This window comes from Lampetra fluviatilis, chromosome 16, assembly GCF_964198595.1.
Source record: "Lampetra fluviatilis chromosome 16, kcLamFluv1.1, whole genome shotgun sequence".
Classification (NCBI taxonomy): domain Eukaryota; kingdom Metazoa; phylum Chordata; class Hyperoartia; order Petromyzontiformes; family Petromyzontidae; genus Lampetra; species Lampetra fluviatilis.
This window is the reverse complement of record NC_136290.1, coordinates 4,263,486-4,282,435: the sequence shown is the minus strand read 5'-3', so window position 1 is coordinate 4,282,435 and position 18,950 is coordinate 4,263,486. Positions and strand designations below refer to the sequence as shown.

General features: G+C 46.5%; 1 protein-coding gene across 1 annotated transcript; it reads left to right on the top strand.

Moving 5' to 3' along the window:
- Positions 1–1,398: 1,398 nt before the first annotated feature.
- SINHCAF (SIN3-HDAC complex associated factor) lies at positions 1,399–15,426 on the top strand. Its single transcript, XM_078863553.1, has 6 exons — positions 1,399–1,587; positions 8,439–8,643; positions 9,599–9,698; positions 11,221–11,347; positions 12,480–12,630; positions 13,571–15,426. The coding sequence occupies exons 2-6, from the start codon at positions 8,516–8,518 to the stop codon at positions 13,809–13,811; spliced, it is 747 nt and encodes a 248-aa protein (XP_078719679.1). The 5' UTR covers positions 1,399–1,587; positions 8,439–8,515; the 3' UTR covers positions 13,812–15,426.
- Positions 15,427–18,950: the final 3,524 nt, after the last annotated feature.

Genomic DNA, 18,950 nt, shown 5'->3' with positions numbered 1-18,950 from the left:
GTCAATGCAACACATTTTTATTATCATCATCATGGGACCTCCTTTGCCAGTACCAAAATATGAGAATAGGTTTTCCCCTTTTTTCTGGTAACAAAACAGCTGTGTTAAGATGTTAAAACACCAAACTGAGACCTTTTACAAGGAATCATGTCTGCATTAACCACAGTGCTTGTGGTCATAATGCAAACAAAAAACACACTCTGGACCAATCAGTTTCATAGACAATGCATATATTATCAGTGTGTTTTTTGTTTGCATTTTGACCACAAGTATTGTGCAGACATGATTCCTTGTAAAAGGTTTCAGTTTGGTGTTTTACCAGAAAAAGGGGAAAACCTATTCTCACATTATTATTTCCCATTTTACATTAACATGCTAATTTATCATATTCACATCACTAGCCCCGGCCACTTCTTTATGACCCTTGGGCTACACCTATTTCAAACATTTTAAAGCAGTCTGCATCAGCAGCAGGCCACGCTTTCCCAGCTGATGAAGGACGCTTGTGTTGCGCCCGAAACGTCGTGATTTATTTCATTTTACACCTAAGTGACTTTACCTAAAGACCCAAAGAGTGGATTCCTGCAGTCACGAAAGCTTCAAATCAATAATATTATTATGAGCAGAGCTACATTCGCCTGCATGTTTTAGCAGGAGTACGTGTGGTTAATTCAGACGTGATGCCTTGCAATAGGAATCTACGTGGTGTTTTTTGACATCTTAATACCTAAAACCTAAATCTTGACTTAAAGCTTTCGTAACTGCAGGAATTAATATTCTTTGGGTCTTTAGGTAAAGTCACGTAGACAGTTTCCAAGAAAATAACAAGAACATTTTTCTTTGAACCGATCTACATGACTTTACCGAAAGACCCAAATCATATCTTAATACCTTTTGATTTAAAGCTTTCGTGACTGTAGGGATTCATATTCTTGGTTCTTTCGGTACAATCACGTAGAAGGGAAATAATAAAATAATAAAAATATAAAACAATACAATTTTTGCGAATTTTTATTGTTTTATATTTTTATTATTTGATTATTTCCCTTCTCAAAATTTTTATTGTTTGATATGTTTATAATTTTATTATTTTCCTTCTACGTGACTTTACCGAAAGACCCAAAGAATATCTTAATTCCTGTTTTATTGCCACAAAGGCAAAAAAAAATTCGTTAAATCTAATATATTATTGGACATCTGTGAAACTACCGGACGTCTGTGAAAAAAGAACTTCATAGCTGATCAGATTCCTCCACTTTAAATAAATATTCAGATCCTGAATTTCCCACCGCACTTTTCCCGCGCTCTGCGCAGATGCCCGTTAATATATGCTAATGATATGTTAATGATATGTTAAACGGATGCGCCTGCGCATGCGCACCAACTTGTATTGAACTCGCCAGCCAAGTTGGTGTTGTTGTTCGCGCAGCGCGGGAAGGGCGACTCCGACAAGAGCCCTCGTCCTCCGTCTCTTCTCGCAGCTCGCTCCTCCACGGCTCCTCCACGGCTCCACTCGCCGAGTCTCCGCCGCTCTCGTTCCGACTGCAGCGACGACGACGACAGCGGACTTAGCGCGCCGTGCACCGAGTGAGTTTGCAGCGGCCCATTGCCCAAGTGGCGTCGTTGCGTTTCGCGCGTTGCGATGTCGTTCGTTGCGCGTTCTACGATGGAGAATTTAGATGTTTTTTCTCCGGGCATTGAAGTGTGAATTGGTCGTCCGCTTTTAGTGGACTACCTTCATCCAGCGGGTGGCGTGAGCCGTGCCTCGGTGTTAATGCGCAGCGCGGCGTGTGTGTGGAGATGAGCGAGTGAGGTGCACACGAACTAACAATGGCAGTGGACGCGCGCCGTGCGCTTCTCTTTGTGAGTTGGTGGTGGAGGGGATTCCCGTACGAGACCAGTACCGACTTAATCATCGACCCTCACGTCGTTGCTTGAGCACCGCCGGTAAGTCGCGCGTCGCCTCGTGTTCGCGTGGCGGCCAAGAAGCCGCCTTGCCGATTGTTGCCAAGCGGCCCAAATCGCACCACGTACAGCCCCACGTGGCCCAAACCCCACGTGGCGTAGCAGCAGCACCTCGTGGCGTGGTTTCTCTTAGAGCCATCCCCTCTTGAGTATCCCACCACCAAAGTTCCACCTCCACGTTACACGCCTCGTTGGTTTATACTCGCATGCACACGCGTCAATTTGTGCATTTTTTTATTAGTCGGTCCGCTATTGCGTGTGACGATGGGTATTGTATTCCGCGGCGTGTATGGTGGCACTTGCACTTTTAACTTCTTTTTAGCGCCGTACGCCAAGCAAACCCGTACTCGACGTGCGACAACAAATTAAACCCAGCAGCAACGAAGAACTGTTAGTTCTTAAAGAGCTCAATTGTCGAGGTGTGGTGGCCACGACCAGACTGCTCCAGCAGTGAGAGAGAGAGAGTTTAGTGTCGTACTGCTGCTGCTGCACATCCTACTGAAGGAGTCTGGGAGCAGCACTGTGGCTCGCTTGTGTTTGGGTTGCAAGGCCACAGTCGCTCCTCCTGTCCCTGCAACTTGTGAGTCAGAATGAGAAATGATTGTGTTCATACTGGAGGAATACGATGAGTTATAAAGTAATGTTTTTTTTTCCCCAACAGATGTCCCCCAGTTGGGGGACACAGGGTCAGGACGTTACAACAACGACACAAAAACACGGTTAGGAAATTAAACATGTTTTTATTTTACCAGTTAAAGCCCACTGAGGTATTTAACTTACATTTCAGCAGCGATCTGGTCACAAATGAAAGCTCAACAAAGTGACATCAATTCCCGCTCACAGCCAACAACCGGTCATGGGCCTCCCCTAGGTCGACTCGGCCTCAAATGAGTACCTGGTGCGGCGTGTAAACATCGCCACTGGTGAGACAAAGGCGGCCGGGCGTGGTGTTGGCCACCCAGCCCTCGTGTGCCGTACTGGCCTTTATAGGTAGTACTCGCTAACAGCACTTTCTCCAACAGTGACTTAAAAACTACAAAGAAAACGAACCTTTTTAAAAAATCTTACCAGTTAAAGCCCACTGAAGTATTTACATTGTAATTTTTTAGAAGCGACCTGGCCACAAATGACAGCTCAACAAAGTGGCGGCTCCTAATGTAGACATTTATAGCTGGATGAGGATACTACTACCCCTCCTCTCTCACGTCGGACGAGTCCGTGGTGGTCGCTTGACCATACTTCACCACGCTGATCAAGTGCTGGTGGGGGAGGCGGGGGTGGTGGTGAAGATGGATGGGAGACCTCAGTGCAGCATATTTTGACGATGCAGGCGCTGATTGGCGATGTTGGGGTGCCACAGTGGCTAGGAGATGTTAACTACCTCGCCTGGTATGCAGGAGGTCGTGGGTTCGATCCCGCCGACTCTGTGACGCCTGCTGTATATTTGGAGATTGCGTGTCGCTCTCTCCCCGTGGTCGTGTGGATTTTTCTCCGGGTCCTCTGGTTTTTCCCTCATTTAAAATGAACATGCATTTAGAATATTTGACTGCTATAAATGTCCACATAAATAGGCCGCTTTGTTGAGCTATCATTTGTGGCCAGTTCGCTTATGAAAAACACCTATGCAATGGCTCAGGTGGCTTGACGTGGTAACATACAAAATTCCGTTATTTAAATAATTTATTGTAATAATACTGATGATGATGTGATGTTGTTTTTATCAAAGGGTTAATAATGCGGCCGTAGGTAGACTGGGCCTCAAACCTGTGGTGTGATGGGAGACAACGTTGACACATACCCTGTGCTGTGTGGGCGAGCTTGTGGCGTTGGAAGTATCCACGATGTGGTGTTCCACGCTGCTTGTACTTCATTGGTGCTCGATAACTACTGAAAGTTATTTCAGTATCGTGTTTTTAGGTGATTTATTTACCTTTCCAATTATTTGCATGACTATCGTGTTTTTGTATTTTTGTTATCACGTTCTTGCCTTCCCCTACTGGACATCTGTGGAAAAAAGCGTTTTTGCTCCAGTATAAATACATCTTCGACGTGTATTGACGATGTAAATGTAAACTTCAAGTATATAGTGGCATAAAATCATGGAGAAATGTGTGCTCGGAATGACTAGATTGAGACTGAGAGGAACACGTGGATTAGAGAACCACGCACTATTGATGCCTGTAATGTCAATCATCTATCTTGGCATTATCACCGCAGTCGTGTCGCTAATCGGAATATTGATTCATACTGGAGGAATGCGATGAGTTCTAATGCTCTTTTCACAGGGGCGGGTAAGAACGTTACAACAACAAACATTACAAAAACACCAGAGGAGCTCAAAGTATAATGTGGAAGGTAAACAAATAACTTAAAAAATATATACAAATACAACTTTTCTTTTTACCAGGTAAAGCCCACTGAGCTATTTTAGAAGTGACCTGGCCACAAATGATAGCTCAACAAAGTGGCTCATGTGGAAATTTATAGCAGCTAAATTATCTAAATGCATGTTTCTAAACAGAGTACAACTGCAGACGCTGCACCACTTTCGATGAAGGAAGTGATGCACAAAGATCAACATGAGCCTTGTTTGCAGATGATGGACTGATACTCGGGAAAGTGGTACAGTATTTCCAAAGTTTGGTTATAGTCATCCGTGTTTTTATGTTTTTATTTAAACACCAACCTCCGTCTATAGTAATGTGGAACTTCGTATATTATGTGCGCGTGGGTGCCGGGTCTGTATATTTGTAAATGCATGTACAAAACAAAATGAGCCCATGGTCGAATCGCATGGAATTCGGCCGATCTCGTCAGATCTTAAAAGCCAAGCAATGATTTAGTCTGGATAGTTCTTGGTTAGCCGATCACCATGCATAACAGATGTTATAGGCTCATGCGGGCTACAGCAGCCATATACAGTCCTACTAGCTCTAAATATTCCCCCGCCTTCCCCAACCTGTACTGACCGGCGTGGTGAAGTATGTTCAAATATCCCCCATGACCCATACGGCATGGATTTACAAAAGGGCTGTCTGTAAATGTGTTTGTGCACGGATTCAAATTTATTGTGCATCCTGTATTTGTATAAGCATGCATATCGCCCATAATCATTGCCATACATTTTACCATCACCCTCTGTTCACCGGGGTCGCTAAAATTTGGTCCTACCTTGTTTCAGATCTGCCTTGTGTTCGCGAACACGGTCCGAGACATGTCGTTTCGTTTCCCTGCCCCTGCTGAACATCTGTGAAAAATTGCTTAAAAGCTCATCAGATTCCTCCAGGATAAACATTCTTATGATATTCTTTGGGTCTTTCGGTAAAGTCACCTAGATAGGTTCAAAGAAAATAACAAAAAACTACGACGTTTCTATCGCAACACAAGCGGTCATCATCAGGAAAAGGGGGGGGGGGTTAGCCTCTAAAGGCAAACTGTTTGTAAAGTAAAAAAAATCTGCATAGCCCAAGTTGTGTCAGCAGCATGGGTGGGGCAGCTAATGTAGGGGAATAACAAAGACACCGGCAGTGGGTTTTCACTAATCAAAGGGCCGCCAGGCAAACATTCTGATGATACTGTAATTTGCGGAATTGTCTGCGCAAATAGGGTGATCTGGCTGCGCAGTGTAGGTCGGCTCTGTTGTGTAGCACTTCCCTGGTGTATAACGGTACCCATGGTGCATTAGGCACGGTCTGTAGCCTTGTGTAACAGTGCAATGCAGTCGTCTGGCTCTTCTGTGTATTCTAGTTTATCAGTAGTCTAGCCTTGTTTTCCATTGGTCTGGTTTTTCAGTAGGTGTGTTCGCTTGTACTGGGAATATTCGTGTACGAGTGCAAGCTAAACAAAATACAGTGATGCAAAAGCACCCATGGGATATACAGTACGAATGAGACCATAGACTAGACGGGGACAGAATATTGTGAAATCAAACAAAGACGGTCACTGCATCGCGCACTTTTGTGGCCGTCTGGAACTCTCTTCCGATATTAGAAAGCCACTGGAGCAATGCACTTAAATCTGGATTGAAAATGCATTTCTTTAGAACTGCTTTTTGTGTTTACAATATTGGCCTTCTCCCGCATCTCCGATTAGCACGGCTGGCAACTACGGTGCGAAATACAGTAAGTTCAACGTACATGCTTATTCCAAACGCGATGTTACAAATGATTACGACAGCTCGGGCAATACATATGAGGTGGACATTGCAGACAGCACGCACAATAGAGGAGACATACTCTTAATGGTGAAATCGACCATGCCAGTGTGCCTTTGGAGGAACGTCCTCTCTCGGTCCATATTTTATTGCTTTGGCGTATGGATCCAAAGTCTTGGACACTTGACAAAGAAAGTGAAAAGAAAATAAGAAGTGCACAAAGGAGATCATATGGCGGAGCGATACATGTTGAGAATTGCGCTGAGACGGCCTAAAGGGATTTGTGGATTAGATAACAAAAGTAAATCAGCAGTGGATAGGTGATGTCTTGAGGATGATTATGATATTGATACGAGCTTAACGGTAGGATAACGTTTATCTTTATTCAGCATGTTTATCAGTAGGATGGTTTATCTGTAACCTGATTTTATGCATGAAATCTGATATGTAGCAGTGGTAAAGCATAATGGTATAAACCTTTTGTGTATCCGTGATCGAGTGTAGTGGTATAGTCTGGTCCGCCTAGCAGTTTTGTGGCTGAGCGCTAACAGCACGGTCTGAAGTCAAGTCAGATCCATCTTTGTGGCTGTCGAGGCTACCTAAGCAATATCACGTGGTCTTGCAGCTGCAGTGTTGTCCCGTGGTGTGTGGCGCAGCAGTGGTGTCTGGGTGTGACGGGCTGTGTCCGTCTGCGCCTGACGGGGGTGTTGGGGCGGAGGGGTATGCAGCGGAGCCGTCTAGCGGTTACACAAACCGGTCCAACCGCTCGGGGAAACCACGGGGCAGGAGCCCTGCTCCTGCGCAGCGTCACCTCGACGCACGGCACCGTCCATCTCGCTTCAAAGTCAAACTCTGCGAGTTTACCTTATTTAAAAAATTATATATATACAGACATGTTGGAATTCCCCCCCCCCCCCCAAATTTTATCTCAATTGTGCCATTGATGTCACGAGACGACGTATCCATACGGGTCTTTCTCACAGAGCAGTGCGGAAGCCTTCTTGTTTGCGAACGGCCTACGGAAGCGGATATTACAGAGTTACCTGTGATATTTCTTCAAGTGGCCTGGTCGAGAGTGTCGCGGGCACAATTTTCCTGCTCACTTGGGATTTGAGAGGTTCGTCGTGTGACGGTCAAAGCGATATTTAAATGATTTAATCTGGAATTTTTACAAATTACAATGACTCCAGAAGTAGTTCTGTAGTGTCTTCTTCAAGGGCCATTTACTGATGACATGATGCTCCTGTTGGATATGATGCCTCTTCACCTTGTGACTCTTAAAGCACAGTTGTGGCGTAATCATGTAATAATTTCCGGCCATTTGTCAATCCTACTGTTTAACGTACTTCCTGCGCTGTGTCGGCAGTGCCACTTGTTTGACCATACTCCACCACTGGTTATTCGTTTGGGGGAGTGGATGGGGGGGGCAGGCAGAGCCACTTCCAATATCGGCTACATACGGCGTGAAAGAAGTTAAACATCATACCTACATCACTCACCACTTGGCTGCAATCGGGAATCGAACTTGGGTTTATAGAAAAAGGCACTATGAACCCCACTTTCACTGCCTCCAGCTGATGTACAATTCGTGATAAATCTCATGAAGAGTTTATACACAGGTTGGCACAGACGTTTGAGCACAAGTGAACCTTATGGCGGGACCCCGGGTTCCCATAAGCCCCCGGCTTTCGCATAAACTGCGTTGCGACGTCATTTTATGTCTGAAGGCGAACCATACGGCAATATGTTTTTCAAAGTTTTGTTTCTTCTGCACATTCGTTCTCACTGTGCTTGGACGACATGACAACAGAATAATCCGCGCCAGGTGGGTCGCGGCGTTTATGTGCGTGGTGGGATGGAGTCGCCAAAAATAAATGGAATTAATTACGATTTTGACTTCCGTTTATTCAGGACCCCGGGGTCCCGCCATGCTGTTGTACGGCAATCCCATTTTGATTCCGTGCTCGTTCACCCGGACGAGCGTCTGCCACTTGGCGAGTCGTTCTTAACGCGAATGGGAATTGGATATAACGCAATCGAGCGAATGTAACTACGTCGTGCGAGTAGGAATGAGCAGTTGTACGGCTGCCTTGGAGTAGCATCATATGAGGCGGGATGTTTTTGGATGCGACCCAGGTGCCTCAGTCTTTGTCCAGCCTGCGTACACATATCACGCGTTATCACGGACTATGCTTACCATATATTATTTATTATAACGCAATTTTTCCATAACGTGGTGTTCTCTATACGAGAACGGACTACCTCGAGCCCGCTGCTGATCACTCTGCCCTCTTCCCTTGTGCGCTGCTCCCCTCCCCAGGCAGAGCTCGCCGCAGAGCCGTGTGGATCGCCGGGCCCCTGTGCCCTCCCCCCCGCCCTCCATCGCTGCACACCACCATGTTCGGTTTCCACCGTCCCAAAATGTATCGCAGCACTGACGGATGCTGCATCTGCAAGGCCAAGTCTTCGAGCTCTCGCTTCACGGACAGCCAGCGTTACCAGGGCGAATTCAAGAGCTGCTTTGGGTGGGTTGTCGTCTTCTTTCTAACGGCCGATGTAGATGCGGAGCGATAACTACAATTTTACATTCAGGTGCTTGAAGCCAGATAACCGCGCCAGGAGCCAGCAGAGTGTATCACCACGATGTCTACTTCGTATCTGTAGATCTCTTGGGGCATTGCGTCGATATACGTTGTACTATCTGTTCTGGATGACCATGGTTGCACACTACTGGAGAACTTTTTTACTTTCCATTTGTGCATCAGATATCCACATCTGCTGCTGCCATGGTTTAGGTGGGTGACTGTCATCGATCTTGAAGAGGCAGTGTTCGTTAAAACGGTAGTCCTGGGGCACTGCCTGCTGATGAGCAGAGATGCATCCCAACAAAACATCTGGCTGCTGTTCTACCGAAATAGCAAAGCAACGTGAAGCCACAGCAGTACAGAAGCTGAAATCTGATTATTGAAAAAATGCGTGATCCACCTCTGGAATCCAGGCTCCCAGATATGGGGCAACGTCACCAATATGGCTTTCAAACTCCAGCCCTCAACACCCTGGGTTCGTGTTGTGGCTAAATATCTTTCTTGTGCATATGTATGGTGCGGTTATCATAGTGTAACTAGAATGATTTCCAGTATTTCCCCTGACATTACAAGAGGGTGCTATGACAGTGTGCCTCAAAAGACAGTAGAACAATTATTTCTAATTACCAGAGCTTAAAAATAACATTTGACAGCCTGGGTACCTGTCTGTAATACAAAGTAGAGCTCCTTGTTTTTTGCTTTGCCTCCCCTTTAATTGAATGCCATCACCAATTTGCTTGGTTTTTCTCAGACTGTGATACCTCAGGGGGTTGGCTGCATCACATCGTGTTTTATCTGCGTAGGAAGAAATACCTTGGGCTTTCTCCCCAAAGCTAGTCCAGAGCTGTACGTCGTGACTGTGCGTGGGTCCGTCTTGGCGGCGCTATGTCCTCAGGCTCACGGAGGCGCGCACTGGAGACATCTGCAATGCCTGCGTGCTGCTCGTCAAGAGGTGCAAGAAGCTTCCAGCGGGGTCCACTCGCAACTGGAATCACGTGAGAGACGCCAGATAGACTCGCATGCATGCACACGCATTCACAGGCATACGTGCAGAGGGTACATACGTGCAGAGGGTACATATGTGCGGAGGGTACATACGTGCAGAGGGTGCATGCGTGCAGAGGGTGCATGTGTGCAGCTATACATAGACGCACATGCAAATACAACAGCCACTCGGTACACTTTGAGGCTAAGTTAAGTGTCAAAGGCTTGCTCACAGACTAAGATGTTATCGGTTATAACTGACTGAGATGACTGATATGTCGCCACCTGTGCTGCCCGCGATACCAACACATACACACGCACAGAGACCTACAGATACAAAGCCATGTAACAGGTGGTTCTCGTGTGAATTTTCCCTTCGTGGTTTGGCATATCTTTATTTGGGTATATGCATGTTTGTGGCCAGGTGGTTGATGCTAGGTGTGTGTGTGGCCAGGTACAGATATAATGGGAGGCTCATTGATGCCCGGGTGCGGTCAAGGGATGGCTCCCTATTGCTCAACCATTTTGTACCATCGGAAACTCCACCCCCACAACTCCCAATTGGTGATGGGGCAGTTGTAGAGAGAATGGAGAGTTCCCATACCTTGGCAGTGTGCTCATGACCGGCTCCGGTTTAACAGCAGAGGTCTCACTCCGAATCAGTCGAGCGGCATTATCTTTTCATTGGTTGCTTAACAAGTGTGTGCAAGCTACCTGGTCTATCGCTCTGCACGAAGCTTCAGGTCTTCTCGGCCACGGTCATTCTCTCCCTCCTCTATGCTTGCGAAACGTGGACCCCTGTAATGGAACATCTTTGCCGGTTAGAAACATTTTGGCTGGCCTGCCTACGATCCATCCTGGGTTTAACCAGGCTGGATTGTGTGAGGAGCTCACAAATCCTTGAAATATCTGGACAAAGTCCCATCGGTGAGCTCCTCCGGCAGGCAAGGCTGCCTTGGCTGGGTCATGTAGCCCGCATGCCCAGCCACCGTATGCCTAAACAGCTTTTGTTCAGCCGGATCGAGGGGGCTAAACGGGTGCGGCATGTGCTAGAGAAGAGATGGAGTGATGTGGTACAGGAGGACGTGGAGCTGAGTGGACTTGCCGATGACTGGTACCAGCGGTGTCAAGATCGGCCTCTGTAAAGGAGACTCGTGAAGGACGCTACTGGGCAGTTGGAGGCAGTCGCCCTCCAACAACAAAGGAGGGCGGAGGAGCACGGCTCACAACAACGAGCGGAGTGCCGGGTGGCTAAAGCATCGCAAGTTGACACAGTAGGGGGCACAGGTGGTGCATCAGCCAGTCGTCTGTCAGTCGACCCGTGGCACATGCTCGGTCTGCCCTGTTAACTCCAGCCAGCGGGCGTTCGACACTTCACGTGGCCTCAAGGTACAAGCGTCATGGTGACGTCACCTCCACTTGGTGGTGAATGGCGGTTGTTGTTGTGTGGCCAGGTGGGTGATGCTAGGGACTGTGTGTATTGGTGTTGTGTGGGGGTCCAGTGGTTGATTCATGGGCTGTGTGTGTTGTCAGGTGGTTGATGCAAGGGCTGGCCCTGGGCTGAAGGTGGCAATGAAGCCCAAAAAAATGAAGTCCCCGTTCGTTGGACCCAAGAGTGTGGGCCAGATACACCGCATCAAGCAGCAGCTCAAGAGACAAAGTGAGTCGAGCCCTGGGCTGTGTTTTTCACCATCATCGTCGCCATCATCGTAATGTATTATGCCACCCATCCTGTGCAGTACATCTCAAAGGCGGCAAAATAAGTATTTAATAGTGTGCTTTGTTGTTTTTCATATTGCGCATCGCTCATGGTTAGACATTGTAAATATGCACGGGTGACTTAAGTTGGTTCTGTTGTTCACATTATTGAGGTGTTCCAGCCAGAGCGTTCTTCTCTTTAAAAAAAAAGTTGCTCATTTGTAATTAAGTTTGACCCGAGGTCTGCTGTTGGGGCGCATATGCTGTGCAGTCCGTCAATACATGAAGCACAATTCAAATCCTAATCTTGATGGAACCATCATTGGCCTTTACCAGGTTCATGAAGCAGCACTGGTGTAAGTCCCTGGTACAAGACCCTAGCTAAGCTGGCAGGAAATACGGATGCTCAATTTTCCTTTCGTCTGCTTCCGTATAGATCGTGGCGATGTTTAGAAACGGGTGAGCCAACTGCGATCAGCAAGTGAGCCAGTTGAGCGGCTGATTTTGCATGACAGGGGAGTATAAATTGCAATAACACATCAGCAGCCATGAGTGTAACAGGGAAAGAAGAAAAAAACCCTTAAAAGTTGAATATTCAAAGTGCGTGCTTGCCGTGTGCTTAAACATGTTTACGGAAGACCGTAAAGCAAATAGAAGCAGTGTTTGTTGTGCCTTAATAGCCACATTCCTATATAAACACAATACGTTTGTCTAAATTCAGCATTGCAATCATTCTGTTAACAACCTTTTATAATCTTTACGTTCAGATGAATGTATATAAAAGCAACATTTTATGCTAAAATTATAATTACGTTACGCTGAGAGTTCGTGATGGATGATACAATTACAATCGTAAATTGTTCCCAGGGTCTACCCCAACAGTCTAATTATCTGAACCGGTCCTGCCCCTCCCCTACGTTGAATCGGCCTTAAATAAGCACCCTGGTGTGGTGTCTAACCTTCAGCATTGGGAAGAAAAATAAGGCGGACCGTGATTCTCGCCACACTACCCACACCCCCTTCGTGCACCGTACCATCATTCATAATGTGCTCGCTAACAGCGGCGCTCTTTACCTGTGTTACGTGTGCGACAGGCTCGGATGCGCACAGCACCGCGTCAAGTGCATCGCCGTCGCAGTCACCCAGCTACAGCCCCCACTCGGACGAGGGCTCCGACGTGGAGCTGGGCCACTCCAGCACGCCCGACCCAGCCCTCGCCTGCCTCGACCGCTCCTACTGGAAGAGGTCGGTCCCAGCGCTTTGGTCTCTCTCTCCCTGGGTCTCTTTCTCCCTGGGTGTCTCCCCCTGGGTCTCTCTCTCCCTGGGTCTCTCTCTCTCTCCCTGGGTCTCTCTCTCTCCCTGGGTCTCTCTCTCTCCCTGAGTCTCTCTCTCTCTCCCTGGGTCTCTCTCTCTCCCTGGGTCTCTCCCAAAGGTTAACTACCTAGCTTGGTATACAGAAAGTCGTGGGTTTGATCCTGACCCTGACGCCTGTATATTTGGAGATTGGATGTTTTCCCTGTGTTGAGAGTATTTTACTGCTGTAAATATCCACATGATACGCCTTTGATGAGCTAGAATTTGTGGCCAGGTTGCTTCAGAAAAAGAGCTACATAGCTCAGTGGGCCTTAAGTAAAAATTGTTTATAGTTTGAATACGCATGTTATACCTCTAGTAGGTCCGCTGAACAAGTGTGACGACGCAAATAGCGCAGTTTCTGTGCACCTTGGCCAGTATGTCAGCTGCAGGTCAATTGCGTGCATAGACAGTGGTCGTGGAGTTGACAAGGAGCTAATTTATTCTGTAATTTGTAAAAAAAAAAGTGTGCTTAGGTTGTTAATACTTTACACATTTTGGTTCAGGACAGAAATGAAGTTGCCTTATGCGGTGCGCATTATTCCACACTCTACCTTGTATGTAACCGCTGCTCACCCTTGGTAGCCTAAGCTATTTCCCGCACCTCCGATTAGTTGAATATGTATATGTACCTATTACATTTAAAACAATTGGGAGAGCTACGAAGCACAACCGCAAAAAAACCCTACGCAGCGATGAAGGTGATGAATACCTCACTAGCTATCTAGTCGGCAGCCTTACTGTTGAATCGGGTATTTGCGAATGTATCCGAAACGGCCTTTGATCGACTGTGACGACACTGAAGTTGTTCCGCCGTTTTCATCGCTTTCAGGCAGAAGGTGTGCTGCGGCATCGTGTACATGGGGCTGTGCGGGGAGGTGCTCATTGACCCGCACCTCTTTAAGCCGTGCTGCGGGGGCCGCCCCCCGGCCGTGCCGCCCCCCGCTACCCCCGTCATCGCCGCCGCCGTCGCCACCGCAACTGCCATAACCGGCAGCCCAGCGGCCGCTACCGCCCTCGCCGTCAATCCCGTAGCACCGCAGCTCCACCACGACGAGGAGGAGGACTGGTGAAACGGCAACGGCGCAAGCAACCGCCGCTCCTTCCCTGCCTCCTTCCAGTCAGAGCATGGACTGTGGCGCGTGTGTGTTGTGTGTTGTGTGTCGAGTGAGTGCGTGCGCACGTGTTTTATATTTCCAAATCAAAACGAGCAGCTATGAGGCATTGGGGGTGGGGTGTGCAGCCGTAGACTGGTGGGGAAACGTGCAAGACAACAATAAGCCGCACCTCCGATTAGCACGGTTGGCTACGTACGGTGCGAAAGAAGTTCAACGTACGTACATGCATGCATACAAGTTAGGCATCCGAGTAAACGAGCGGTTCACCTGCTGCTGTATTTACAATGCGTTGGTTACAATTGGCAATCCAGATTGTGCTGATCAGGGTTCACCGATTGGGCCTGCCGATCGATGTGCAGACACAGAGATGCATCGTGCAGTGCAATCTTTAATTCACGAAGCATTCAAATACAAATATCCCGGTGCAGAGGTTTGTTAATTTTCGTGTCTTGCCATCGTCACCAAGTGGAGGCGTACTCGGACGTCATTGTGAAATTCCACAAAGTCATCGCTTTGTTTCACATTTTGCATAGGTAGTGGTTTGTTTATTGTCCACTGAAATGGAGGCAATGTAAGAGAAAAACTTTTATTTAGATTGATAAGGAGGTCTTTAAAAAAACTCAACGCATTCATCATCGGTGTGTAAACGAGTAAATTCGTATCGTCATTACCTTGGTTTTTGGGAGTAATTTTTGACAAATGCTGCACACACAATCTGTACTGCTAACTTATGGGGTATTCATTGACATTTTGACTGCAGCCTTTCTTAGAACTTCTGTGGAAAATGTGGTACTACTGTACGAAAACGTAAGTTTTGACACGCCAGAGCGTTTCTCAATGACAAATCTTATTCCTTCAAAACCCGTATAGGGTTGTTTTAAATTCCGATAGAAATTAAAACTACACTTAGTTTAGCGCCACATTTTCCAATGCCCCCTAATGAGCCCTTGGATCATATGACCGCGCCACAGAGCCACTCGCGTGTTAGTGTTGGATTTTGTTGTGCGCACTCAAGCTGTCTGCCATGCTCACTCGATTTAAATATCGTACGTAATTTATATTTGTTAATGCGCCACAAATCGTGTGGATCTGCACAGTCTATCCATGGAACCTCCCGGTTCAACCTTCCACGTGGCCAATGGTCGACCATCAACCGAATCAGGACCTGATGCACAAATGGCGCATCAAAGATTTGGCGGCCTGCGAGTGCGGCCACAAATCCCAAACCTTCGACCACATCGTTAACAGCTGTTGTCCTCGCTCCTTTAAAGGAGGGGAACGTACGAGATCACCTCTCCGTCTGAACAGAAATCTCAAGCTAAATCTTTAATCTGCTGCTATTAATCCATTCGAAAGAAGAATGCGAAAATACCTGGTACACAGCTTATCTCTAGCGGTGGTTTAAAGGTAGATTTGAAGCTTTCGTGACTGCAAGGATTCATACTCTTAGGTTTTTTCGGTAAAGTCACGTAGGTTAAAAATAATAATGAAATAATAATAAATGAAAATAACTCAATTAAATCACGACGTTTCGGAGGCAACACAAGTCTCCGTCTTCAGGTGGGACCGTCGCAGCCAAATTTACTGTATCAAGTGAAGAGAAATCCAGGAGACGATCTTAAATACTGGTTAAGGGGAGGGGGGAGGAGCTTATCTAAATGTGGCAGTCAGGAACTGGGAGGGGGGAAGTGGGCGGGGCTAGAAGGGAAGGTGGGCGGGGCTAGAAGGGGGAAGTGGGAGGGGTTAGAAGGGAAGGTATTGCTGATACACCTAGGCAAGAATTACAGCCGATGTTGGCTGCCAAAACCAAAATAGCAGCACTGTTAAACGCTGGGGATGTCAACAACTTGGTAAAATAGACTAGTACCTGTCAAATAAGATGGTACAAATATGCGTAGTTAAATCTTTTTTACATGGTTAATAACATCTTTCCAATGATTGCTCAATTTGTACCCATCCTCACGGTTGAAGTTATGCCCGCCATACAGAAACAACCACCTGAAACTCCGATCACAACCATCACGTTGCCATACATAGCAGGCGTGACTAAAAAGATCTCCAAAATTCTAAACAAACATAAGTTCCAAGTCCGATTCAGTACAGTACGTGATCTAATCCCGTCTGTGAAAGATGTCATTCCTGACTTGCAATACCCTGGAGTCTATAAACTGAGTTGCATCTGTGGTGATTGTTACTTTGGGGAAACGAAACGTCATGTCTCTGATCGTGTCCGCGAGCACAAGTCAGATCTGAAACACGGCCAAACTGATTCTTTCGCCGTTACTGATCATTGTTACAATGCCTTGGGCTCTCATGATATTGTCTTTTCCGAGACCAAAGTGCTCTGCAAACCTTCTGGCTGCCATCAAAGGTTTGTTCACGAAGCCATCCAGATATATAAACATAGACATAACTTCAACCGTGATGATGGGTACAAATTGAGCAATCATTGGAAAGATGTTATTAACCATGTAAAAAATATTTAACTACGCATATTTGTACCATCTTATTTGACAGGTACTAGTCTATTTTACCGAGTTGTTGACATCCCCAGCGTTTAACAGTGCTGCTACTTTTTTTGGTCTTGGCAGCCAACATCAGCCGTAATTCTTGCGGAGGGTGTATAAGCTGCACCTTCCCTTCTAGCCCCGCCCACTTCCCCCTTCTAGCCCCGCCCATCCTCCCTTCTAGCCCTGCCCACTCCCCCCTCCCAGTCTCTGACTGCCACATTTAGATAAGCTCCTCCCCCCTCCCCTTAACTAGTGTATAAGATCTTGTCTCTTGGATTTCCCTTCAATTGATACAGTAAATTCTTCAGGTCCCACCTGAAGACGGAGACTTGTGTTGCCTCCGAAACGTCGTCGTGATTTAATTGAGTTATTTCATTTATTCTTATTTTATTATTATTTTTTACCTACGTGACTTTACCGAAAAAACCTAAGAGTATGGTTTAAAGGTAGTTTTGGTGGTGGTGGTGATGATGATGGAGATTGAATGTGATGAGTTTTTGTACTGATAAGCGAAGGAATGTTTTATTTAGAGCAACAATGACTGCAGGCTCGGGTATTTGAGACCTCTGATCTCTCTAAGACTGTGCCTCGGGAAGCAAGCATGTTTTGCTATTGTGCATTAGTTTTGGATTTGAAGCAGTATTTTATATCTTTCGTGTTATTTTTAAGAATATAAATGTCAGAAATCTGCCTTTTATTTAGAGCCACGATTGCTTGTGGTCATGGCAATAGGATTTCCTCACTTGTTCTCAACAGTCGCTCAACTTTGTTTATTCAATTTGTGTATGAACACTGGCCTCAGTGGTTCTCTGCCCAATTGTGTTTTCGTCCCACTGCAGTCCCACCGTCTCCAAGGGACACTAGAAACAATCTGCCTATTACATGAATGCTGCCAGGCCTATTGTTATTTCGGTGGTTGCTTCTCAATGTAACCTAAAGGTCGTTTCAACACACTTTGTCGTCTCCTGCAATTAGAACCGTTGCTCTCAAAATACTTGGACGTCCGAATTCACATCGAGGCTGGCCAAATGTTAAATATCAATTCATCTGGCTTGCAAAAACCATAATGTGAAGAGCAACACTGACTTCCGCATTCGCAAAAAAACATCTACATAGACGTTTCCCCATTGTGTGAAATATGTATTTGCTGGGCGATTGGCGGAGGCCATAGCGTGGGTATTGAGTTCAGTGTTGGAGATATACGGTCGTTGATTTCAAGGTCTTCCTAGGGTGAATGTTGAGTTTTATGTCTGGTCTCTGGTCTCGATGTTGACATCTATATCTTAGCCCTACCAGTTTTTGGTGCAGTAACATTCACTGCGAATGGCTGCCCCTGTTAGTATTGAAGAGTACTGCACCAAAAGGATTGGCTGCCAGCAGGCGCTTTCGGATGAGTCCCTGTGTGTGCGTGCGGCTGGATTAATTTCCCAGTGTTCCCTTGTACATTTGCTGCAACCAACCTTTTTTTTTTCATCCTCATTGCTTTCCGCCCATGCCTTTTGTACAGCGGGGTAGTAAAGCCCCCTCCAGATGCAAACGTTCTCCTAATGCAAGGCCCTCCTGCGTCAAAGACGGGAGGGGGCCCCCGCACCTTTTGCAGATCAAGCTCGGTTGAGTGAATGTGTGACGGTCACGACACACAAACGGAAAAGGCCCAGACCTGTGGCTCTCGCTGCGGTGTTTAGCGTGCGCGTGGAAATTACGATGAGAAATGGCGAATATCTTTAAAAAACACCAAACTCAGGACTGAATTATGTGTAAATAGACGGCAACATTTTAATAGTGCCATCCGTATTTTTCTACTTCAAGAATTTCATCAGACTCGCCTTGTTCAGGGATTCTGGGTGAGGGGAACTGCAGATGTTAGCGAGTAGTGTAAAATATTTAAAAGCGAATGAAGATTTTCTCGTGAAAGGTGTTGATTCATAAAATCACTGCTTTTAAGCATAGACATTTTGTCGAGCTTATTTCTGTTTTGCATGGGAAACGCTTCGAAAACGGTTAAAAGTAAGAGATATCAAATATAGTCATTTACAATTACGTTTAAAGAACTGTTACCATGCTTTATATAAATGCTGCCACTTGGTGTAGGGTCTTCATTAGCAGTGTAAAGATAATTAGTGGCGTTTAAACTATTCTGATGCTTTTAGTCTTGACTGGTGTTGAACATCGCAGGTAATTTTGGCTGATTTATACTGTTAAGTTGGGTCAAAGGGAAGCTTATTTAGTCCGAAGTATAGTAAATGTTTCTCCTTCCGTGTGATCAGGAATATGTTACTGGCTGAAGATGAAGTTAAGCAGTGCAGCGTGGTGTCTGCATTCGTGTTGATTGCAACTTTGTTTAGATTCTTGTTGTTGCACTTCCCATGTGGCCGTGTTGTGTGACACGTGGGCGCGTGCCTCGCAAGTGCAGACATCGCTCGAGGGCCGGTTTAGAAAGCGACGCGTGTTTGTACGTGCGGCGGTAGGACTGTTCGGCTGGGACAAAGTCGCGTGGCTCTGGCGACGCTGTCAAGGGTAACGGCGGCGAATGCATTCGCCGCGATGAACGACGGTGGGTTTTTTTCGACTGCCACAAAGATTC

Bases quoted from the DNA above. Each gene is read 5' to 3' on its own strand.
- SINHCAF (XM_078863553.1), top strand. From the start codon at position 8,516: ATGTTCGGTTTCCACCGTCCCAAAATGTATCGCAGCACTGACGGATGC. The intron at 8,644-9,598 runs GTGGGTTGTCGT...CTATGTCCTCAG, and splicing joins GAATTCAAGAGCTGCTTTGG to GCTCACGGAGGCGCGCACTG. The intron at 9,699-11,220 runs GTGAGAGACGCC...GTGTGTTGTCAG, and splicing joins CCACTCGCAACTGGAATCAC to GTGGTTGATGCAAGGGCTGG.